This window comes from Giraffa tippelskirchi, chromosome 1 (genome assembly GCF_054371585.1).
Source record: "Giraffa tippelskirchi isolate mGirTip1 chromosome 1, T2T-mGirTip1v1.2.pri, whole genome shotgun sequence".
Lineage (NCBI taxonomy): Eukaryota > Metazoa > Chordata > Mammalia > Artiodactyla > Giraffidae > Giraffa > Giraffa tippelskirchi.
The window spans coordinates 30,410,117-30,435,772 of record NC_137275.1 but is presented as its reverse complement, the minus strand read 5'-3'; the positions used below and the strand labels follow the sequence as shown (position 1 = coordinate 30,435,772).

The following is a 25,656-nucleotide window of genomic DNA, read 5'->3' as shown; positions in this document are numbered from 1 at the left end:
GCAAGTGCCTTTTAATTTCATGGTTGCAGTTACCTTCAGCAGCGATTTTGGAGCCCCCCAAAATAAAGCCTATCACTGTTTCCATATTTTCCCCATCTATTTTCCATGAAGTGATGGAACAGGATGCCATGATCTTCATTGTTTGAACGTTGAGTTTTAAGGCAGCTTTTGCTCTCACCTCTTTCACAATCATAAAGAGGCTCCTTAGTTCCTCTTCACTTTCTGTCATAAGGGTGATGTCATCTGCATATCTGAGGTTATTGATATTTCTCCCAGCAGTCTTGATTTCAGCTTGTGCTTTATCCATCTTGGCATTTCACATGAGGTACTCTGCATATAAGTTAAATAAGCGGGGTGACAATATATAGCCTTGATGTACTCCTTTCCCAATTTTGAACCTGTCCATTGTTCCATATCTGGTTTTGACTGTTGCTTCTTGACCTGCACACAGGTTTCTCAGGAGGCAGGTCAGGTGGTCTGGTATTCCCATCTCTTTAAGAATTTTTCACATGTTGTTGTGAACCACACAGTCATAAGATTTAACATAGTCAATGAAGCAAAAGTAGATGATTTTATGGAACTCTCATGCTGTCTCCAAGATCCAAGAAATGAGGGCAATTTCATTTCTGGTTCCTCTTCCTTTTCTAAATCCAGCTTGAACATTAAAATTTCTCAGTTCATGTACTATTGAAGCCTAACTTGAAGCATTTGGAGCATTATCTTGCTAGCATATGAAGTGAGTGCAATTGTGGGGGCAGTTTGAACATTCTTTGACATTGCCTTTCTCTGGAATTGAGATGGAAACTGAAAGGATTTTCATCTTCTCAGTGTCCTGTGGCCACTGCTGAGTTTTCCATATTTGCTGGCATATTGAGTACAGCACTTTCACAGCATCATCTTTTAGGATTTGAAATAGATCAGATGGAATCTATCATCTACACTAGAATTGTTCTTAATAATGCTTCCTAAGGCCCTCTTGACTTCACACTTCAGGATGTCTGGCTCTAGGTGAGTGACCACACCATCGTGCTTATCCAGGTCATTAAGACCTTTCTTGTTCAGTTTTTCCTGTGTATTCTTGCCACATGTTCTTAACATCCTCTGCTTCTGTGAAGTCTATACTTTTTCTATTCTTTATTGTGCCCATCGTTGCAAGAAATGTTCTCTTGGTATCTCTAATTTTCTTGAAGAGATGTCTAGTCTTTCCCATTCTATTGTTTTCCTCTGTTTCTTTGGATTGTTTACTTAAGATGACTTTCTTATCCCTCCTTGCTATTCTTTGGAGCACTGCATTCAGTTAAGTTCAGTTCAGCTCAGGCCTTCAGTTATGTCCGACTCTTTGCGACCCCATGAACCACAGCACGCCAGGCCTGCCTGTCCATCAACAACACCCGGAGCCCACCCAAACCCATGTCCATTGAGTCGGTGATGCCATTCAACCACTTCATCCTCTGTCATCCCCTTCTCCTCCTGCCCTCAATCTTTCCCAGCATCAGGGTCTTTTCCAATGAGTCAACTCTTCACATGAGGTGTCCAAAGTATTGAAGTTTCAGCTTCAACATCAGTCCTTCCAATGAACACCCAGGACTGATCTCCTTTAGGATGAACTAGTTGGATCTCCTTGCAGTCCAAGGGACTCTCAAGGGTCTTCTCCAACACCACAGTTCAAAAGCATCAATTCTTCAGCACTCAGCTTTTTTTAAAGTCCAACTCTCACATCCATACATGATTACTGGAAAAACCATAGCCTTGACTAGATGGACATTTGTTGACAAAGTAATGTCTCTGCTTTTCAATATGCTGTCTGGGTTGGTCACAACTTTCATTCCAAGAAGTAAGTATCTTTAAATTTCATGACTGCAATCACCATCTGCAGTGATTTTGGAGCCCAAACAAGTAAAGTCTGACACTGTTTCCACTGTTTCCCCATCTATTTCCCATGAAGTGATGGGACCAGATGCCATAATCTTAGTTTTCTGAACGTTGAGTTTTAAGCCAACATTTTCACTCTCCTCTTTCACTTTCATCAAGAGGCTCTTTAGTTCTTCTTCACTTTCTGCCATAAGGGTGGTGTCATCTGCATATCTGAGGTTATTGATATTTCTCCCGGCAATCTTGATTCCAGCTTGTGCTTCATCCAGCCCAGTGTTTCTCATGATGTACTCTGCATATAAGTTAAATAAGCAGGGTGACAACATACAGCCTTGACATACTCCTTTTCCTATTTGGAATCAGTCTGTTGTTCTATGTCCAGTTCTAACTGTTGCTTCCTGACCTGCATACAGGTTTCTCAAGAGACAGGTCAGATGGTCTGGTATTCCCATCTCTTTCAGAATTGTCCACAGTTTATTGTGATCCACACAGTCAAAGGCTTTGGCATAGTCAATAAAGCAGAAATAGATGTTTTTCTGGAACTCTCTTGCTTTTTCAATGATCCAGCAGATGTTGGCAATTTGATCTCTGGTTCCTCTGCCTTTTCTAAAACCAGCTTGAACATCTGGAAATTCACAGTTCACATATTGCTGAAGTCTGGCTTGGAGAATTTTGAGCATTACTTTACTAGCATGTGAGATGAGTGCAATTGTGTGGTAGTTTGATCATTCTTTGGCATTGCCTTTCTTTGGGATTGGAATGAAAACTGACCTTTTCCAGTCCTGTGGCCACTACTGAGTTTTCCAAATTTGCTGACATATTGAGTGCAGCACTTTCACAGCATCATCTTTCAGGATTTAAAATAGCTCTACTGGAATTCCATCACCTCCACTGGCTTTGTTCATAATGTTGCTTCCTAAGGCCCCCTTGACTTCACATTCCAGGATGTCTGGCTCTAGGTGAGAATGAATGATCACACTATCATGATTATCTGGGTCGTGAAGATCTTTTTTGTATAGTTCTTCTGTGTTCTTGCCACCTCTTCTTAATAACTTCTGCTTCTGTTAGGTCCATATCATTTCTGTCATTTCCTGAGCCCATCTTTGCATGAAATGTTCCCTTGGTATCTCTAATTTTCTTGGAGAAATCTCTAGTCTTTCCTATTCTATTGTTTTCCTCTACTTCTTTGCATTGGTTGCTGAGGAAGGCTTTCTTATCTTTCCTTCCTATTCTTTGGAACTCTGCCTTCAAATGGTTATATCTTTCCTTTTCTCCTTAGCTTGTCACTTCTCTTCTTTTCACAGCTATTTGTAAGGCCTCCTCAGACGGCCATTTTGCTTTTTTGCATTTCTTTTTCTTCGAGATGGTTTTGATTCCTGCCCCCGGTGCAATGTCACAAACCTCTGTCCATAGTTCATCAGGCATGCTGTCTATCAGACCTAGTCCCATAAATCTATTTCTCACTTCCACTATATAGTCATAAGGGGTTTGATTTAGGTCATACCTGAATGGTCTAGTGGTTTTCCCGCTTTCTTCAATTTAAGTCTGAATTTGGCAATAAGGAGTTCATGATCTGAGCCACAGTCAGCTCCCAGTCTTGGTTTTGCTGACTGTACCATGCTTCTCCATCTTTGGCTGCAAAGAATATAATCAATCTGATTTCCTGGTTGACCATCTGGTGATGACCATGTGTAGAGTCTTCTCTTGTGTTGTTGGAAGAGGGTGTTTGCTATGACCAGTGCCTTCTCCTGGCAGAACTCTGTTAGCCTTTGCCGTGCTTCATTCTGTACTCCAAGCCCAAATTTGCCTGTTACTTCAGGTGTTTCTTGGAGAAGGCAATGGAAACCCATTCCAGTATCCTTGCCTGGAAAATCCCATGGAAGGAGGAGCCTGGTAGGCTCCAGTCCATGGAGTTGCACAGAGTCAGATACGACTGAAGCGACTTAGCAGCAGCAGCAGCAGCAGCAGCCAGGTGTTTCTTGACTTCTTACTTTTGCATTCCAGTCCCCTATAATGAAAAGAATATCTTTTTTGGGTGTTAGTTCTAGAAGGTCTTGTAGGTCTTCATAGAACCGTTCAACTTCAGCTTCTTCAGCATTACTGGTCAGGGCATAGACTTGGATTACCATGATATTGAATGGTTTGCCTTGGAAATCGACAGAGATCATTTTGTCGTTTTTGAGATTGCATCCAAGTACTGCATTTAGGACTCTTTTATTGACCATGATGGCTACTCCATTTCTTCTAAGGGATTCCTGTCCACAGTAGTAGATATAATGGTCATCTGAGTTAAATCCACCCATTCTAGACCATCTTAGTTCACTGATTCCTAGAATCAGCAGTGCGGCGGCTGAGACAGCGTAGGAGCGGTTGAGAGGAGCTATCCCACGTCCGAGGTCAGGGGTGGCAGCCGAGAGGAGCTCCTGCATCCAGATGGGTATATCTTTCCTTTTCTCCTTTGCCTTTATCTTCTCTTCTTTCTCAGCTATTTGTAAGGCCTCCTCAGAAAACCGTTTTGCCTTGTTGCCTTTCTTTTTCTTGGGGATGGTTTTGATCACTGCCTACTGTACAATGTTGTGAACCTCCATCCATAGTTCTTTACACACTCTATCAGATCTATTCCTTTGAAACTACTTGTTCATTCCACTGTATAATCATAAGGGATTTTATTTAGGTCATACCTGATGGCATAGTCGTTTTCCCTACTTTCTTCAATTTAAGTCTGAATTTTGCAATAAGGAGCTCATGATCTGAGCCACATTCAGCTCTAGGTCTTGTTTCTGCTGACTGTATAGAGCTTTTCTATCTCTGGTAGCAAAGAATATAATCAATCTGAATTTGGTACTGACCATCTGGTGATGTCCATGTTTAGAATTGTCTCTTGTGTTGTTGTAGGAGGGTTTTAGCTATGACCAATGTCTTCTCTTGGCAAAATTCTGTTACCATTTTCCTTGCTTCATTTTGTACTCCAAGGCCAAACTTGTCTCATTCCAGGTATCTCTTAGCTTCCTACTTTTGCATTTTAGTCTTCTGTAATAAAAAGGACATCTTTTTTTGGTGTTAGTTCTAGAAGGTCTTGTCGGTCTTCATAGCACTGTTCAACTTCAGCTTCTTCAGCATTTGTGGTCGTGGCATAGACTTGGTTTACTGTGATGTTGAATGGTTTGCCTTGGAAATGAACTCAGATCATTCTGTCATTTTTGAGACTGTGCTCGAGTACTGAATTTTGGACTCTTGTTGACTATAAGAGCCTCTCTTATTAGGAAGCTTGCACAAGCCTCTTATCCTCATCCATCAGAGGACAGAGAGAACAGAAACCACAGAAATCTAATCAAAATGATCACAAAGGTCACAGCCTTATATAACTCAGTGAAATGATGAGCCATGTTTTGTAGGGTCACCCAAGACAGATGGGTCATGGTGGAGAGTTCTGGCAAAAGGTCATTCACCGGCAAAGGGAATGGCGAACTACTTCAGCATTCTTGCCTTGAAAATCCTATGAAAGTATGAAATGGCAGTAAGATAACGAAAGTGAAAGATGAACCCCAACGTTGGTAGGTGTCCAATATGCCACTGGAGAAGAGTGGAGAAATGGCCCCAGAAAGAATAAAGAGGCTGAGCCAAAGCAGAAATGAAGCCCTGTTGTGGATGTGTTTGGTGGTGAGTGTAAAATCCTATGCTGTACAAATAATAAACTTATCAAATTATTTTCATTATCCATGCTTCTGCAAAGTTATGAGTCTTTTCTTTGTTCTTTGCCTGGAAAATTTCCTTATCTTTCTGCATTTGTCTACTATGAACATGACTATTCCTATTTATTTATCAGCAATGGAGATTATAGTATGTGCCCATTAAAAGTCCCTATTAGACAGTAAGTTTTCATAAAGAAAAATACAGTGTTTATCTTGTTAACTATCACATCCCCTAAAAGAGCACACTGAATCTCCAAAATGTTTCCATATTTTCTCTAAAAATATTTGCTGAATAAATGAGTGAATGAAATAAACATCGGATTTCAAACTTATTTCTAGGGGTTGCTCATTACCATACATGTGCTGTGTTTAGTTACTCAGTCATGTTCAACTCTTTGCAACCCCATGGACTGTAACCCACCAGGCTCCTCTGTCCATGGGGATTCTCCAGGCAAGAAACTGGAGTGAGTTGCCATATCCTACTCCAGGGGATCTTCTCGATCCAAGAATTGAACCAGGGTCTCCTGAGTTGCAGGTGGATTCTTTACCAGCTGAGCTACGGAGAAGCCCTATATTAGCATACATAATTTTGAATAAATATCAATCAAACATGTAACTAAATATGTATAGGTATACATAAACATCTGCTTTTTCGCTTACTGTTTTAAATTAATATATTTCCACAAAATTATATTAAATGCATATGACTTTCTTACTCATTCTAATAAAGTGAACATGTCTGCATGAGAGGGTTTTAAGTACTAGAGAAATGTACATAAATCACCAAACAAAACAGCTGAAGAAAATATATTCAATGAATTTTAGTATTCATAGAGTTTTTCAGAGCTGTTCATTTTATTGAGCTGTTATTACTTCTCATGATTATTCAATTAATAATTTTTTAATTTTAAGTAAATGATTGTATCTGTAAAATTGAATGCATTGGTCTCTTTCTTGATAATTCATGTTTACTTTGAAATAAATGTATCTTAACAAGTTCCTTGGTTTTATACCATGTATCAATTAGAATGTTTATTTCATAATTGTTCATCCCTTCATTCTTGAAGCATCATCCTCTCCTGGTTTTCTAAGAAAGAACTCCTAGTTTTATTCCTAATAACTAGTCATTCTTCCTTATTCTCACTTCAAAGCTTCCTCTGAATCTGCTCATAATGGTGATCCTGGAATACTTTAATTATTCTTCATTTATCTCCCCAGATCTATTATCCTCAATTTCATTTTCAAATTTTGTATCTCAGGATGCTCATATCTGTGTACTGTATTAATTGAATTCCTCTGCTATGTAGCTTCTAGCTGGATTTAGGCAATGGGGGAAGATAGTAATTATATTTCATTACCATTCTCTTCCTGGTTTGAGACCACGTCTTCAGCAATTGCTTTGTGCTTCCATTTCTACATCTTTGACCATCTGTTTTTCCTCCATAGTTTCAATTCTCACTAAAGATAGCAATAACATTCTAAGAGATTAGTGAGATTCTCAGGCAAAGGAAGAAACCTCTAGATAACTAGGGTCAGAAAGGGAGCTATCAGGCAAGCAGCAGCTATGGAGCTGAAGTTAGTCCTGTATATAATGGGTGTCCAATCTCAGAAACCAAATGGGTGCTTGCACTTAGATAGTGTTCATGACCAACTGGCCAGGAATGGCCAGCCCAGCTCTCATGAGATCTAAACTATTTGCTACATTCTAATTAGCAAAAAATAAATTGAACATAGAGCAAACAAATATCTGTTCTCAAAACATGATTGTTAAAGTCAAAACATATCAGGATGACTCGTCTTTTTAGAAAGATAACATTTAACAAGATACATATTCAGCCTTTACAAAAAAATCTGTAGAATTTATTTGCATTTTCAGTATTGTACATTTTCGAGTGTGTGTGCATGTGTGATCACTCATATCCAACTCTTTGTGACCCCATGGACTGTAACCCACCAGGCTCCTCTGTCCATGAGATTTCCTATGCAAGAATGTTGGAGCAGGTTGCCATTTCCTATTCCAGGGGATCTACTCGACCCAAGGATGGAACCCACGTCTCTTGTATCTTCTGCACTAGCATGCAGATTCTTTACCACTGTACCACCCGGGAGGCCCCATATTCAAGAGGAAATACTTACAATGTTCAGTGATATAATTATTTTTAAATTGGAAGTTATTTTCTATATACCATATTAAAATACATAAGAGTTTTAAAAAGTTCAGTAAGCCTGTGGATGCCATTTATTTTTTTTCAGTTATATATCAAATATTGAAATTAAAACTTCAATTAAATGTGTCATTAAGTTTATAATGGATAAAGAAAGTAAAATCTCTAATGCATTTGTTAAATCAATGCAAAGCTGAATCCAATATAACTATTTCTCTTTAGTGCTTTGCATTGATACATATTTACTACAGCATATACTTGGTTGAGGAGCTTCCCTGGTGGCTCAGTGGTAAAGAATCTGCCTACAAGGCAGGAGACTTGGGTTCAATACTTGGGTCAGGAAGATGCCCTGGAGAAAGAAATCCCAACCCACTCCAGTATTCTTGCTTGGGATATCCCATGGACAGAGGAACCTAGAAGGCTATGGTCAATCGGGTTGCAAAAGAGTCATACATGAAGTAGCAACAAACAACAACAATCCTTGGTTGAATATGTCTGTTAACATCTCATACCCTTGGGCAATTAACTGATGGATTTAAATTTATTGAAAATGAGAATGAAAACTAGTATAATAATTGTATCAGTCAAGTAAATATTTATTTTTTGACATAAAACGACACTTTTGACTATAGTGGCTATAGATTATGAGCATTAGCAATTTTTAAATATAATGAATTAGACCTTAACTTTAAGATTATCCATTATACTATAAATTACAATTTTCATAAAATTATTTAAAATGTTTTCTATATTTCTTGCTATTTTTTCTAAAAATTATCTCTTCTTTCTTAACATACTGCTGACGTTCTCTGCCCCTGAGAAAAAATAATCAATGATTCAATAGATCTCTTGCTTGAAGGCAGTGCTCAGTCTCTTGCACAAAATGGTACACAAGAACATTTTCTGACTAAAGTCAGGAATGTAGGTATAGTTATCTATGTGTTTAGTGAAAATCTGTAGATTTTCACTGTCCTGGTGTGATGTGCCATCACAGTTATTATCAATTCATGCTCTGACCTCAGTAACACTTGACAAGCAGAAAGTCTTTTATGACGAAATCATTATTCTTCTTGTAATAGACTAGTCTCCTATGATGGTTTTCTAATTTGTGTGTTCTAGCAAATATTGTGAATTTTATTCTCTGTGTTCTCTGCATCTATCAACTTTGACTTACGTTTTGTGTGTTCCTCAGGATCCAGTATATTGTCAGTCAGCATATAACTTAAAGTTAAAAATAAAGAAAAAATTGATATTATGAATGAAAGTGAAAGTGTTAGTCACTCAGTCATGTCCAGCTCTTTGCAACTCCATGGACTGTATCTGGCCCACCGGGCTCCTCTGTCCAAGGAATTCTCCAGGCAAGAATACTGGAGTGGGTTGCCATTCCCTTCTCCAGGGGATCTTCCCAGTCCAGGGATCAAACCCAGGTCTTCTGCACTGCAGGCAGATTCTTTACCTTTTGAGCCACCAGGGAAGCCTCATACTATGAATAAGTGTTTATGCATATTATGTTCACTCTATAAGTGAAGTCACTCAGTCGTGTCCGACTCCTTGCGACCCCATGGGCTGTAGCCTACCAGGCTCCTCCATCCATGGAATTTTCCAGGCAATAGTACTGGAATGGGTTGCCATTTCCTTCTCCAGAGGATCTTCCTAACCCAGGGATTGAACCCGGGTCTCCCACATTGTAGACAGACGCTTTACCGTCTGAGCCACCAGGGAAATCCCATACTATGAATAGATAAACAAAATTATTTGTGTACCTTTCTTAGGAATGTTTGAGGAAGATAGTAAAGCCAGCTGGGAAAAGACAAAGAAAGAATGAAACATGCCCACAGTTAATGCTATTGTTGAATTCTAGAATTTATATCTACGTTAAGGTAGAGAGGAATGGAATTTTGGAAATAGGATGAAGGTATGTTTAAGGTCATTGTGGCTAAAATGAACAGAATTGCCCATGCAAGCCTTTAGCAAACTTAGAAAGATCTATTCTCTTTTTTTCTTCTTTCCTGTTTTACCAAATTTTCGACAAGAAAACAGACAACATTTTGTGACCAAGAATACAGCAGTTGCCACACATGCTAGCAGGAACCCGATCACGTCCAGAGAGTGGTATTGGTACCAGGTGAGGTCGTGGGCAGCTGGCCTCAGGTGCTTGGCTCCTTTGTGGCGCATGACAAACTCGATCCAGAAGACTGCTCGGTCCAGGGGCTTTACAGGCTGATCATGGTGAATCGTTTTTAACCTCATAGCATTCTCTTTATAACTGGTAGGCAAAAACATAGAAATTACAGGGTTTTGTCTTCATTTAAGGTAAGTATAGTAATATTTCATAGCTTTTCTCCTAAAACTTTATCTCTACAGTCACGACTCTAATTTACACATCACAGTCTGTTAGGAGGACTCCTCCTTTCAGAGCTAAAAGAACTTTACACATACAATTTTCAATATTTTGTAAAAATTAAATTTATCCTGTACTTAACAGTATACATGTATACATAAGGTAGAAAAAATAATTAATTAAAAGTCTTACCCTGAAGATTCCTTTCCAAACACATTTCTCTCTCTTTTCCACGGAGGTAAAGACTGAATGAATGTTTATTATTGCCACATACTGCCTTGTAGTTTTACCCTGTCTGCATTTAGTTTGCATGCTTTTGAACTTTAGATAAGAAATATCATCTTATATATATTTTTAAGAAGTTGCTTTTCTTGCTCAATATTGTATGTGAAATTTGTCTGTATTGATGGTTTATTCATGGTTTATTTTTTACTACTGTGTAGTATTGCATTAGATATATACACCATGATTTACTCAGCTCCCCTGTTGGTAGACAGTGAGTTATTTCAGTTTCTTTTTCTATTATAGACCATGTTGCTATGTACACTTGTGGCATGTTCAAGCTCACATAGCAAAGGCAAGAGTGTCTCTAGAAGTGGAATTTCACATTGTTCATGACTTTGATGTTACTGTGTGTATTAGTTGCTCAGTCGTGTCTGACTCTGCGACCCCATGGACTGTAGCCTACCAGGCTCCTCTGTCCATGAGATTCTCCAGGCCAAGAATACTGAAGTGAGTTGCCATTTCCTTCTCCAAGGCATCTTTCTGACCCAGGGATCGACCCCGGGTCTCCTGCATTGCAGGCAGATGCTTTACCATCTGAGCTACTACTAGCTAATGCCAAATCATCTTCCAAGATGGTTACATCAATTTATACTTTTAAGAAAAGTTTATGAGGATTTCAGTTGTTCCAAGTTCTGCTCAAAAGTTTTGCCAGATTTCTTAATTTTTTAATTTTTTCTAATCTGATAAATATAAAATACTATCTCCTGGTTTTAATTTGACTTTATCTATTTATGGATGAGGTTTGAATGAACAAATGCTTATTGCCAATTCATATTTCCTTTTCTGCAAAATTCTTGTTCAAACTTTTCCTTACTTTTCTATTAGATTTTTATTTTTTTCTGATTAGTTTTTAGGAGCAATTTTTAATAATCTATATAGTAATCTTCTGTTCATTATCTGAGTATTAAAAATCTCCTTCCAGTTGAAGAAAAAGGTAAGTATAGGATGCATGTCACATGCTATATGAACCAAAAGCTACAGGTATGTTAAAAAAATGTTAATTCTTGCTGTGACATGAACTTTGCTGGTCACATAGCATGTTAAGGGTTATGAGGAGGGGAGTGGAAGAAATACACTCATTATAGAATGTGGTAAAACATATAAAAAAGATGGAATAAGTCAGTCGTAAATGTATTGCCTCATTTTTCCAAGAAGGGATATTGGTCTTGTGTGAATTATAGTTTCCAAATTACTCCAGATCAGGATTGTAAATAACCCCATACTGAGAGAAAATACCCACTAGAAAGTCCATAAGCAGATTGTACAGAAAAAGATCTAAGAATTTGTGTAATCACCAACATTACTTATTTTGAGAAAGCACTGGTAGAATATTTGAAATCTTGGTTTTGTTTTACAATTTCAAATAATAGCTTCAGCAGTTTGGGAGAGGAAATAATAAAATGGTTCTCACATGATAATGTTGCAGTTGTTATTTATATTTGAAAATACACTAGTTTAAAATGCATGAAACATTGGACATTTTTGAGTATCACAGGTAAAATAATTAAAGATAAACCTTTAAAAGTGGTAGTACTGTGGGGCAACTAAGACTGCAGACCACAACTACTGAGTCTGTGAGAGGCAATGAAGACCCAGTACAACCAAACACACACACACACACACACACACACACACACACTAAAATAAAAGTAGTACTTACGAAGGCTCATTAATGACTGTTCTCAAGGCATTGAGCAAATCTGCACTTGTCATTGTGTTTATATTCACTTCCACAGCCGCTCCTTTGGCCTTCATGTGAGCAATGTTGTCAGGCTGATCAGCAAACATTGGGACTCCTACCATAGGCACCCCATGATAGATGGCTTCATAGATCCCATTGGTTCCACCATGAGTGATAAATGCTTTTGCTTTGGGATGACCTAGATCAGAGATTAGACGAAATGTGGGTGAGGATTTCACGATACATGAAACATTAACGGAATTTCAGAAAGACATGGGGTAAAAACTCCTGGATAACTCAATGAAGAAGGCAATATTTTCTACAAAAGCTGACAACATGGGTAATTTCTACCTCAAAAACACCATGATCCCTGAAAAACGCAAAATTAATCCCCTTTGCATTGTCTGGAAAGACTTATTGAAGAGGTAATATCTGAACCGAGATTGAAATTTAAAGAATGATGAGAGTCTTAAATGAAGATTCCCTTTTGAGAATCAGAGGAAGTATCAATCTATAAAATTAATGACCAATTCTTTAAGTATATTTGCTTCAAAAGTGCAAGTAAAATGTGGAAATTTAAATATTTAACTTGTTTATTGAATTTCCTTGGTCTTACCAAGAAGATCATTCTGTGGTATCCAATCATAGAGCCGAGTATTGGCTCCTAACGTGGCCGGTTTCTTTCCTTTGTATCTCCATAAAACCTGTGGAAGACAGTGCTTTAATTATGAAGTAAAAACAAACAAAAAAAACAACAAAAATAAATTAAGGCATTTTAAGGCCGTAAAGTTATCTGGAAATTGTATAATCCACACCAGTTTTTTGTTTGTTTCTTTGTTTTGCTATTTGAAAGCCTGTGCTGAGGTGTTATATGAAGTAAACAGAAGTTTATAAAAGGTTAAAACAATGGACATGTTCATGTATATCTTTTGCAGCAGTTAACTTTAACTTAAAAATCATAAACAAAAAATTTGTGAAGAAAGTATTTCAAGAAAAAGTCTATAACAAAATCTGAAAAGAGCAAATACCACTTGATGTTCTGAAAGGATAAATTAAAATTATAATTTGTAAGTTTTCTTTTTTTTTAATTTAAGAGAACTAGATCATGTTCTAAGTAATTTTTTTGATATTCAAGATATATCATATTTTAAATCTATAACCATTATTTTGTTTTCAAGTATTTTATTGCTGACATGAATGCATATTACTTTCTTGTGCATAAAAATATAATTGAATAGAGAGGGCCATGGGCATAATGCTTTTCCATATTTCTTTGTATTTTGATAGGAATTGCTAAATGAGAGAAAAGCACAGCTTGATTTCCTCCCTGATGAGCTCCAGGGTATGACAGTAGTATTCCACAGCTTCAGATATTCCCTGCTTTCTTGGAGTCAACTCTGTACCTCAGTTCTCAAATTGGGACAAGTGCAAACATTCTTCACTTTCATCATCTGCTTTAGTTATTTGTTGCATGGCAGTTGATCAAGAAGGATTTTATTCTAAACAAAGTTGTAGCTGTCTGTGCCTGAGAGAGAGGCTGAAGATCCAGCGGAGAGGAATCTGATGGTGGAAACCAGCAGCTCTTTTCTAAAGACAGGAGGCATGCATGTGCACTAAGCCACTTCAGTCTTGTCCAACTTTTTGTGACCCTATGGACTATAGCCTGACAGGCTCCTCTGTCCATGGGATTCTCCAGGCAAGAATACTGGAGTGGATTGCCACGCCCTCCTCCAGGGGATCTTCTCTACCCAGGGAGCAAACTTGCGTCTCTTATGACTCCTGCATTGGCAGGTGGGTTCTTTACCACTAGCACCACCTGGGATGCCCCCAGAGACAAAATATAGGTGACTTTTTTTTTCAGGTAGCCTAAAAGGCTGACTCTTGTTCCCCAGGCTAAGGCTCCAAGGACATCCCAGGCAGGAAAGTGGGCATGAATGGGCATCACTAGTGCCATCAGCACTGAGACATTGATTTATTGAGTGACCTAACATACAAGGCTGAAGGGGTGAAGGGTGCTCAAGTCCTTCTCCAAATTCTGAGTTCTGAGCATATTGCTGTTCCCTCAGTGGATGGCAGATGGCATGAAAACCTGCCTGTTCTTCTGTGCATAGCTGTAAGCTAAGTCGCTTCAGTCGTGTCTGACTCTGTGTGACTCTACGGACTGTAGCCTGCCAGGCTCCTCTGTCCATGGGATTCCCCAGGCAAGAATATTGGAGTGTGTTGCTGTGTCCTCCTTCAGGTACCCGTGTCTGTCTCCTGCATTGGCACGTGGGTTCTTTACCACTAGCACCAGCTGGTAGGAACATTTATGGGCAACTTCCTCACATACTTGGACTTCTCTGGTGGCTCAGAGGGTAAAGTGTCTGGCTGCAATGCAGGAGTCCCGGGTTCTATCCCTGGGTCCGGAAGATCCCCTGGAGAAGGAAATGGCAACCCTCTCCAGTATTCTTGCCTGGAGAATCCCATGGATGGAGGAGCCTTGTAGGCTACAGCCCATGGGTTGCAAAGAGTCAGACACGACTGAGTGACTTCACTTTCCCCATACACTTTTCCCCACATACTTCGTAGTCCACCTACTTTCTATGATAGTTGAGAGGAACATATCAATACAAAAGAGGTAGTTTGATAACACTGAGATAAAGTAAAACTAATTGCCAGTTAGGATGGCCTCATGACAAGTAAATTTACATAGTAATCATGTTTGTTTTAATGCATTTTAATGCTCATGTTCTTCCTAAACTAGTCCAGTTTATTTTCTGTTTCTTCACCTGCAGTCTCACTTCCAAAACCCCTTAATAGACTATTAGTACAAGCCCTTTTTAAAAACGTAAAGGCAAATAGTTAAAGGCAGTTAGTTTTACTTTATCTCAATGTTTGCAAACTACTTCTTTTGTATTGATATGTTCCTTTCAACTATCACAAGAAGTCTGCTTTTTGGATGATGATTTGTTGTCTTCCTTCCCTCCCTTCCATCCTTCTTTCCTCCCCTTCTTTCTCTTTCGTTCCTTTTTTCTCTTTCTTTCCCTCTCTGTCTTTCTTCCTCTCTCTCTCTTTTTCCTTATCTCACTTTCTCTCTTTTTTGTTTCTGAGGGGGGATGAGATAGAGGATTTGTTTATACTCCAATATTTAATGAAGTATCTTGCAAGGATGCTAACCACTTGTTACATAATTTTTTTTCTTTTGGGAACTCTGTATGAAAAAGTTCAGATTAAATGCGAATTGGTGGCAACCTCTTTAACAGAACAGTCTAAACTAAAAACTATAGAGTTTTAACAGGGCTAATTAGTACACTTACAATTATAGAGTTTTATGTACTTTAATATAAAAATATAAAGAGACGATGCTTCATGAATGAGAGTATATAAAGAGTAGAAATCTAGAATAAACAAAATTAAAGTTGGTTAAATGTCATAAAGCAGAAAATATACACTGACAACATTAGGATTTTTAATTGTCTTAACTGAAGAAAATTCAATTTAGAAAGATTAGGCTTCTATTTTTAAACCAGTTGCACTTTGAGTACTACTAAAGTCTAGAAATATGAAGAATATTCTAGAATGTGATTCCCTCTACTCTATGTGTAACCTTTTTTTTCCTGGACCTTGAAGCTGACATATCTGAAAACTTTAGGGAAGAAACAGTGCAAGTGGTAAGACTTCAAAAAGTATAATTTTATTAGAGGAGATTGGGAAGGAGAATGAGGAGTTAGTGTTCAATGGGGACAGAGTTTCAGTTTAAGAAGGTGAAAAATTCATGAAACGGATGATGGCAACAGTTGCATAACAATGTGAATGTACTTAGTGCCGTTGAACTGTAGCTAAATATGGTTAATATAGTATGTTTTATATTATGTGAACTTTACCACAATAAAAAAAAAGACATTTAAAAAAGCAGATGTAAAGCATTTAGCATGGTGCAAGGCATATAGGGTATTAAGAAGAGGTGGCAATAATACACAGAAGAACTATACAAAAAAAGATCTTCATGACCCAGATAATCACGATGGTGTGATCACTCACCTAGAGCCAGACACCTGGAAATGTGAAGTCAAGTGGGCCTTAGGAAGCATCATTATGAACAAAGGTAGTGGAGGTGATGGAATTGCAGTTCATCTATTTCAAATCCTAAAAGATGATGCTGTGAAAGTGCTGCACTCAATATGCCAGCAAATTTGGAAAACTCAGCAGTGGCCACAGGACTGGAAAAGGTCAGTTTTCATTCCAATCCCAAAGAAAGACAATGCCAAAGAATGCTCAAACTACCTCACAATTGCACTCATTGCATACACTGGTAAAGTAATGCTCAAAATTCTCCAAGCCAGGCTTCAACAGTACATGAAACGTGAACTTTCAGATGTTCAAGCTGGTTTTAGAAAAGGCAGAGGAACCAGAGATCAAATTGCCAACATCCGTTGGATTATCAAAACAGCAAGAGGGTTCCGGAAAAACATTTACTTCTCCTTCATTGACTATACCAAAGCCTTTGACTGTGTGGATCACAACAAACTCTGGAAAATTCTTCAAGAGATGGGAATACCAGACCACCCGACCTGCCTCTTGAGAAATCTGTATGCAGATCAGGAAGCAACAGTTAGAACTGGACATGGAACAACAGACTGGTTCCAAACCGAGAAAGGAGTATGTCAAGGCTGTATATTGTCACCTTGCTTATTTAACTTATATGCAGAGTACATCTTGAGAAATGCTGGCCTGGAGGAGGCACAAACTGAAATTAAGATTGCCAGGAGAAATATCAATAACCTCAGATATGCAGATGACACCACCTTTATGGCAGAAAGTGAAGAGGAACAAAAGAGCCTCTTGATGAAAGTGAAAGAGGAGAGTGAAATAGTTGGCTTAAAACTCAACATTGAGAAAACTAATATCATGGCATCTGGTCCCATCAGTTCATGGCAAATAGATGGAAAAACAGTGGAATCAGTGACAGACTTTTATTTCTTTGGGCTCCAATATCACTGCTCCATGAAATTAAAAGACACTTGCTCCTTGGAAGAAAAGCTATGACCAACCTAGACAGCATATTAAAAAGCAGAGACATTACTTTGCCAACAAAGGTCCGTCTAGTCAAAGCTATGGTTTCTCCAGTAGTCATGAATGGATGTGAGAGTTGGACCATAAAAAAAGCTAAGCACCAAAGAATTGATGCTTATTAACTGTGATGATGGAGAAGACTTGAGAATCCCTTGGACTTGAAGGAGATCCAACCAGTTCATCTTAAAGGAAATCAGTCCTGAATATTCATTTGGAAGGACTGATGCTGAAGCTGAAACTCCAATACTTTGACCACCTGATGAGAAGAGCTGACTCACTGGAAAAGACCCTGATGTTGGGAAAGACTGAAGGCAGGAGGAGAAGGGGATGACAGATGATGAGATCGTTGAATGGCATCACCAACTCAACAGAAATTAGTATGAGTAAACTCTGGGAGTTGGCGATGGACAGGGAGGCCTGGCGTGCTGCAGACCATGGTGTCAAAAGGAGTTGGACATGACTGAGCAACTGAACTGAACTGAAGCAACGGGGTACATGTACCAACTGACTGAGGTATAGCTGTCTAAATAAATGAGTGCATATCTAGACAGTCAGTTTCATCTGTCTGGGCCACTCTCCCATTAGTATGTATGCTGATCTAGTCTCTTAATTTGGCTGTATGCTCCTTGAAGATGGGACTGCACTTTCTGGGTTTTTTTCTCCATTACTAAGGTGACTTGGTTCTCAGATCTTTCAAAGAATCTTTCCTGTCCTCTTTGAAAGACCATGGTTGGGATGGTGTATTCATTTTTCTGGATTGGACAGTGTGGTCAGCAGAATAACAGAGAGGTTAAGGCTATGCTCCCTGGAGTCCAACAGACATAATACTACCATATACTCATTGTGTGGTCCTCAGCAGCTTATTTCACCCCATAAGCCTCAGTTTCCTAGGATGTGTATGTGACCAGCAGAAACCGCTACCTCATAACGGGCAATCTAAGAATTAAATAAGATTGTGTGTATAAAAGATGTGGCAGAGTATCTGGCATTTAATAAGTGCTGATAAATATTAACTGATATGGAAAAATTACTAGAATCTTAATATTTCATCTCTGTTTCATTGAAAATAAATGACCTCATGAAAAGATGTATTTTCATAGTAATGTGAAGTTTCAGTAAGAAAGTGGTAAAGTGTGTCCCAAATACATTTGAATCTTTTGAGACATTTTTACTTAAAGGTGGTGCCAGTTTTGTTCAATGAAGGATGAGTTACAACTTGTATCTGGAAAGAATACTAATAGCCACCCACTCTCTCCAATTGCAAAGTGACTCTGCTCACCAGGACTGGAGTTTATACTAACCTTTTGTGGAATCTGGGCAAGAGCTGAGGCAATGCGATTGGCTTTTTCTTCTGTGAGATTTTTGACCATTGACCCCAGAGAAAATACCACAATACCATCTTCACCTGAACTTTGGACAAATTCTTCCATTTCCTGCAGGGATAAGATTATATTTTATTGCATTATTAATTCAATGGACATGAGTTTGGGCAAACTCTGGGAGATAGTGAAGGACAAAGAAGCTGCAGTCCATGGGGTTGTAGACTCAGATGTGACTGAACAACTGAACACATCGACAAAATTATATTTATTACATAAGTGCCAATCACAGGGGGGAAAAGGCTCTCTTACACTTCTAAATTGGAAGACTCAAGAGATGTGTGAGGGCCATTGTTAGACTGATTCTGTCTTCTGCCATATAAAACCATTTAGTCTTGTTAGGAGGAAATATATTTCTGAAATGATGGGCTAAATATACAATGGGTGATTGATTATACAGTAAAAACATGAAACCAAACCATTATACAAAATGAATATGTGATAAAAGGCAGATGTTCTCATGGTACATGGAACTATTACTCCCAAAGTTTAATTTTATGAGCCATCAGACCTGTCTGCAAACTTTTAAAAATATTCTTTGGAAGAAAGCCCAAAGAAGGATTCTGAATTAGGCTTTTAAAAATTTTAGCATCCCAGTTTGCTGTCAATACCTTTTGAATAACTTTATCTAGCTTCCTGTTAGGCATTTAAGATATTTTCCTCATGCTTATTATTTATTATTTTTAGGGCTAAAAGGATTTTAAACTATATATATAGTGTGTGTATATATATATATATATATATATATATATATATATATATATAGCAATATATTGGAAAAAAAGATACTGCAGTGAAATTCCTGTTACAATCATCATAACACTTATGAGACAGTGCTTCTGTCTCGCAAGGATGTGACACTAACTACGTGCCCAAAATGTGAGTCTTAGAACAGAAGTAAATTATACATTTCCCTCCCTGCAAATAAAATTCTCTTGATGATCACTTGCATGCTAAGTTGCTCCAGTCGTGTCCAACTCTTTGCAACCTCATGGACTGGAGCCCACCATGGTGCCGTTTCATCCTCCAGGGAAATTTTCTGACCTGGGGGTCAAACTCACATGTCTTACCCGGTCTCCTGCATTAGCAGGTGGATTCTTTACCTCCAGCGCCACCTGGGAAGTTGTGCAAATTGGGGACAGCAAAGTCTGGAATTGAGGTCTTCCTCATTATCTATGTGAATGTCACCTTCTAGAGATGCGTCATCTCTTTGTAACTATTTGTGGTTATCCTGCAATCACTGGTGTTTCTCAGTTAAAGGCTAGTAAAATTACCAAGGGAAGGACAATGCCATAAATAAAAGCAGATCACTATTTTTAGCTCAGTTAAAGTTAAGAGAATATCTGATGTCCTAGGAATTGGTGTTTTATCTTTATGATTCATCTCCCTAAATAGACAGTGATTGAACAAAAAAACATCACACACACACAGAGGCATAGATATGTATACCTGTGTATAAGAATTATACACTTATCTGTTTAATTTGGTTTCTTAGTTTAATTTCATTGTTTTTCTGTGTGGCCAATGATTGGCATAATTCTTTCATGAGAAAGATAAGCCATGATTGGTATTCATATTGCTGAAACATCTATATCAATAACTGGGTTTTGGAATGGAATACATTTCCCCTCTTATGAAACATGTCTGAGCCATTTTTCTGAAATTGCCTGCATGTGAAAAGTGGGAGTGGAATGATAAACATAACGATGTGGCAAGTGAGCCATGGAATATGTCATGCATCTTTCTGTACCTTTATTTATTTTAAATATTGGTTTCTTATCTCCAGTAATAACACTCAGTGGAACTTGTCTTTAGCTATAACCTATTGGCATGAAACACATATTCAGAATAAACTTCAATATCCATCTTCCCCTAAAGAGAAATCAAGAACTCTTATGGGAACATCATTTAACCTGCCCTCTTGTACAAAGAGTATGCTCATTTACCTACAACACAAACAAATCTGTCTCTTCACTGCCTATTGAAGAGTATAGTTAAGTACAATATTCTTACTTTGTTTACCTACTATTCTCTTTTTATGCTTCTAAATATTGCTTTCTTCTGATATTTCTGGCAGTCCTTATTTATTCTTGATAACATTGGATTATGGGTGCATGATTTTCTTTTTTACTCCAAAAAAATTCCTGATATCATGGTCATAAAGAGCCAATTCATCATTTCGGTTTCTCAGTTATATGATTTCTAATTTACATTAATGACTCCCAAATTTATTTCCAGTGCTCTCAGCTGAGACTGAAATCTTGTATTAACCAGATGATTTTTAGAAATCTTCACCTGAAAATTCCTTTGACTTCTTAAAATGAATTTGAAATTGAATTTATCACTGTCATCTCAAAAAAGTTTTTTCAAGCAATTCTTTCCTAGCTCAGTAAAATCTACCGCTCTCCGAGAAGCCCTGTCTGGTTCCATGTCTTCCATCAACACTTAGCTTTTATGAAAGCATCTTTATCTTTCAAATGATCATAGTAAATGTCCCTATTTATAACCTGCATCATGCTTCTTAGGAAGCAGCAGCAGCCTCCTTAGTGATAGCCAAGGTTCTAGCTTCCTGTTTTTCAATCCAATGTCTACACTATGGACACACTGATATTTTTAACATGCCACTTGGAAGATTTCATCCTTCTGATTAAGTATTCAAGTAAAAAAAGGTAACATTATTCATAAGAGACTTCTCCCATGATTTTGAAAATAGATTTGAAGTAGAAAACTGAAGCAATTCAGCAGTAAGCATATCTCTGTCATTGATACTGCAAGCTTTAAAGGAAAATCAGGGTATCATATAAAGCACAAAAGAACCTTCCACTGTAATAGACCCACCTTAGGTAATGGTTTGGCCGGTTTACAATGCAATCCTCCTACAAACTCAAAATTTGGTAAGTATGGACGAGGAAATTCAAAATCCCAGTATGTCCTGATGAGCCAAATCTCTGCTTTCCCCATGGTCTCACATAGCGTAGTGGGTCTTCCTGGAGAAAATGAAGGAAGTAGGCTTGAACTTATTAGCATACATATTTGCTGGGAAAAAATTGTACCACTGATTTTCTGATGTGCTATGAAGGAACTCTTGATTACTTATCACATTTAGATGTTAAAAGGAAGTGAAATTTAAAGTATTAATGAAAGATGGAGGAAGAGATGGAAGGAAGAAAGGAAAGAAGATAGAAAGGTAGAGAGGAAGGATGGGAAGTGGGAAGGAGGGAGAAAGAATGTTTGGGTAGTAAAAGAACAGTAGTATGTAAAATAAAGTAAACTCAATAAAATCAAATAAAAATACAATTCTTTGACAAAAATAAGTTCTTTCAAGAAATAAATTCAATCAAAAATTTTAACAACAACTGCAAGTACTGATGGAGTTCATACTCATGGTTTCTCTCCAATTAAATGGCAGATGGCAGATTAGCTGCACCCTATTAACACAAAGGACCTCCCTGGTGACTCAACAGTAAAGAATCCACTGGCAATACTAGAGACGTGGGTTCGATCCCTGGGTCTGGAAAATCCCCTGGAGAAAGAAATGGCAACCCATTGCAGTATTCTTGCCTGGGAAATCTCATGGACAGAGAAGTCTCGGAAGCTACAGTCCATGGGGTCACAAGAGTCAGACATGACTTAGCAACTAAACCACCATAAACACCAAATCAGCTCTCATTGGTTTTCTAACTTCCAATCAGGACTATCTTTCACCCTTTCTGCTTGTTACAGTTTTGGGTTCACTCACGTTGTTGAAGAATCCCACCAGTATCAATTTACCTTACCTTGCTCAGTCAAATCCCATCCCTTCATTGATTTGCTATTATTTTCTCCATAGGAAATCCCTAAGTAACTTAAACCTAATATAACTCCCTTTGGAATGCAGATTACACACGCATGCATTACTAGTATCACACATTTGAGTGTCACCTTGAAATGATGTTCTATGAAAAGGACAGATTCTAAATATTCATTTTAGGAGATTTGTAAAGAACAAGTATTTGCAAATTACTAAGTCAATCATTTGTATACACAAAAAACATGTGTTGCATCTAAGTAAAGAAAAATCCAGACGAGAATGTTCCTTTCTTAAAGATTCTGTTCAGAAATGATGCTTTTATGTACTCCAGGTTGAATAGCCTTTTTAAAGAGTTGTTACTATTTTGTAGTGTTATATATGTCAAAAGTTTTATGTGCATCTGTGTGCTCACTCGCTCAGTTGAAGTTATATAGGCAATGATTTAACTTGATAATAAAAAAGCCATTTCCAAGGACACTCCAGACTTTCCAAGACTGGATGAGAACGAACACCACAGTTTCCCCACAAACATGCTTATGTGTTTTAAATGTGTTGCTCCGTGTGTGTGACATCCTGTCTTGATTACTAAGTCCTTAGGAGAAATTATTGTGCAAAACATTTTCAAAAGACATAGCTTAAAGTATTTTAGTATACTAAAGTACTTATTATACTAAAATTCTTTATTTGAAACAGTTATGCACAGTATGAAATACATATCAACATGAGAACAAAATTGTGCTAAAGTATGAAAAAGTTGTAAATTTCTTAAGACATTCTAAATGTTATGCTGAGGACCTGTAAAACAAAGTTATGGAATTAAAATTTACCACCAATCTTTTTTTCTGTTATTATTTTTGTTACACAAAATGAGTTATAAAAACAATAGAAAATTTACAAATAATTGATCAATGGCCACTAAATTTGAATTACAATGGAAATATTGTTGCTGTTTGAATCTATTATTTTAATCCTTCATGATGAGTCTACTGAGATACTTTTTAGTTTCAAAGAATTGTTAGAAGGAACCTAAATGTATGACAAAATGCTATGTTGTATTTGAGACAGATTGAGGTATTCAGCGGAGGACAGGTACCAATCTCTCAGTGGTAACTCATGCAAGCTGTAGATGTTAATCCAGAGACAACCTTACTAGGCTTCCTAGACTATTTATTTCTTTTAAAGATATGCTAGAAAACTAACATGTATGATTTCTGCATCATAGTCTATGAATTAATACTTTATTTTTTTAGAGAAATTTTGGATGATAGCAAAATTGAGGAAAAACTGGAGATATTTCCCATATATGCTTGTCTTCACACTTGCATAGACTATCCCATTATCAACATCTCCAACAGAATGGTACGTTTCTCACAGTTGATGAACTCACACTGAAACATTATAATCACCCAAAGTCCGTGGTTTACATAATAATTAACACCGAGTATAAATTGAGTGGTTTTAGACAAATAATAAAGACATGTGTCAATCATTATGGTATCATACAGAGTATTTTCACTGTTTCCAAATTCTTTTGTGCTCTGCGTATTAATCCCTCACTTTCATCCCACACCCTGGCAACCACTGATCTTTTTGTTTTGCCATTACAGAATGTCAGAGTTTGAATCATTCAGTACATAGACTTTTCAGCCTGGAATTTTTCCTTAATAATATGCACTAAAGGTGCTCCCATGGTTTGATGTTTTTCTGGGACTTGATAACTCATTTTTTAGAGCTGAATAATATTCCTTCTTTAGATCTGCCAACAGTTTATTCATTCACTACTTAGTTTCTTCCAAGTTTGGGCAGTTATGAATGAAATTTCTATAAATATCTATAAACATGCACATTTTGTGTAAACATAAGTTCTCAATTCCTGTGAGTAAATACCAAGAAGTGTGATAGTATGTAAGAATTTGTTTACTTTTGTAAGAAACCACCAAGTGTTTCCCAAGTGACTGCACCATTTTATATCCCACTAGCATTAAGAAGAGCTCCTGTTCCACAGCTTCTGAGCTTTTGGAGTCGTCAGTGATCTGCATTTTGGCCATTCTTATAGATGTGCAGTGGTTACCTCATTATTATTATAACCTGCATCTCTTTCCAAAAAAAAGTACATCGAGCATTTTTTATATACTTATTTGTCAAATATCTATCTTTTTGTACAGTTCATTATTATCTTTAACCCACTATTTAATCAGGTTTCACGATTTCTTCTTGGGGTGTTATAAGTGTTTTTAAAAAACATTTTGGTTCTTTATCAGATATGTCTTTTGCAAACATTGTCTCCTATTCAGTGCCTTGTATTTCTTTCTCTTGACATTGTCTTTCACAGAGGAGAAATTTTTAACATTTTTTGAGGATTCTGCATCTATGTTAACAACAAATATTTGTGTAAACTTTTTTTTTTACAAATATAAAACAAGCTTTCTTCCCTTGTAATGTCCTTGTCTAGTTTTTACATTTTGATCATGCTAGCCTCATAGAATGTGATAGAAATTATTCCCTCAGCTTCTCTCTTCTAGAAATGACTATGAAGTATGTCAGTATTATTTTATCTTTGAATTCATTTCTGCTACAACGTTTTTATTTCTTTTTTGGTTTTTCTCAGGATTTGCATCTCTCTGCTTATACAGAACATCTGTCCTTACATACAGTCTACTTTATGCATTAGATTCCTTAGAATATTAATCAACATTGATTTCAAACCTTGTTTTGATAATTACAGCATTCTTGCCATCTCTGGTTCTGATGGTTGCTCTGTCGGCTCAAAGTATGATTTTGCTTTTTGATGTGCCTTGTAATTTTCACTTGATAGCAAGACATGATATACTGGGTAAAAGAGACTATTGTAAACAGGCGTTTGAAAGGTGGTGGTGAGTTGGGGAGAGAAGCATTCTATGGTCCTAAGATTAATCTCAATATTTTACTGACTCTAAGCCTCTGTACTCTTCAAAACTATCTCTCAGTTTTTTTCTCCCACTTTATATACGGCAGGATGGTCTGGAGTTGGGTATATCCCTTTTCCATCCAGTAGCCTAGAGGGGCTTGGAGTCAGGTATTCTTCTTGCCTCAGGTCAGTTAGGCTCTGATAATCCCTAGCACATTGTACACCAGTTAACTAGTTTACCCTGAGGACAGCCTTGTTAGGATGGACAGAGGGCTCTGACTTCTTTCAAAATGATTCCTTTCCTCTTCCTCTAACTGGAAGCAAGGGCTATTTCTTTGATTTTTATTATAAAAAATTGGTTGAGCTCCTGGAAAGAAATCTCACAATATTGCGGGGACTCCCCTATGATCAGGTCATTAAGATATTTTTGGATAGTTCTTCTATGATCCAGATAACCATGTTGGCCATGTTGGTGTGATCACTTACCTACAGCCAAACATCCTGGAGTGCAA

At 37.5% G+C, this 25,656-nt stretch overlaps 1 protein-coding gene across 5 annotated transcripts in view; it reads right to left on the bottom strand.

Annotated features, from left to right (window-relative positions):
• Positions 1-9,715: 9,715 nt before the first annotated feature.
• The window catches only part of LOC145514619 (UDP-glucuronosyltransferase 2A1), a 52,028-nt gene continuing 36,087 nt past the window's right edge, over positions 9,716-25,656 (bottom strand). For 3 of the 5 annotated variants that reach the window (XM_081512901.1, XM_081512874.1, XM_081512894.1), the window contains 5 exons: positions 21,306-21,454; positions 18,390-18,521; positions 12,653-12,740; positions 12,016-12,235; positions 9,716-9,995 (listed from right to left, as the gene is read on the bottom strand). In XM_081512901.1, coding sequence (XP_081369027.1) covers positions 9,716-9,995; positions 12,016-12,235; positions 12,653-12,740; positions 18,390-18,521; positions 21,306-21,454 — 869 coding nt within the window. The remainder of the gene's footprint in view (positions 9,996-12,015; positions 12,236-12,652; positions 12,741-18,389; positions 18,522-21,305; positions 21,455-25,656) is intronic. The other 2 variants (XM_081512906.1, XM_081512884.1) reach the window with 1 other exon arrangement.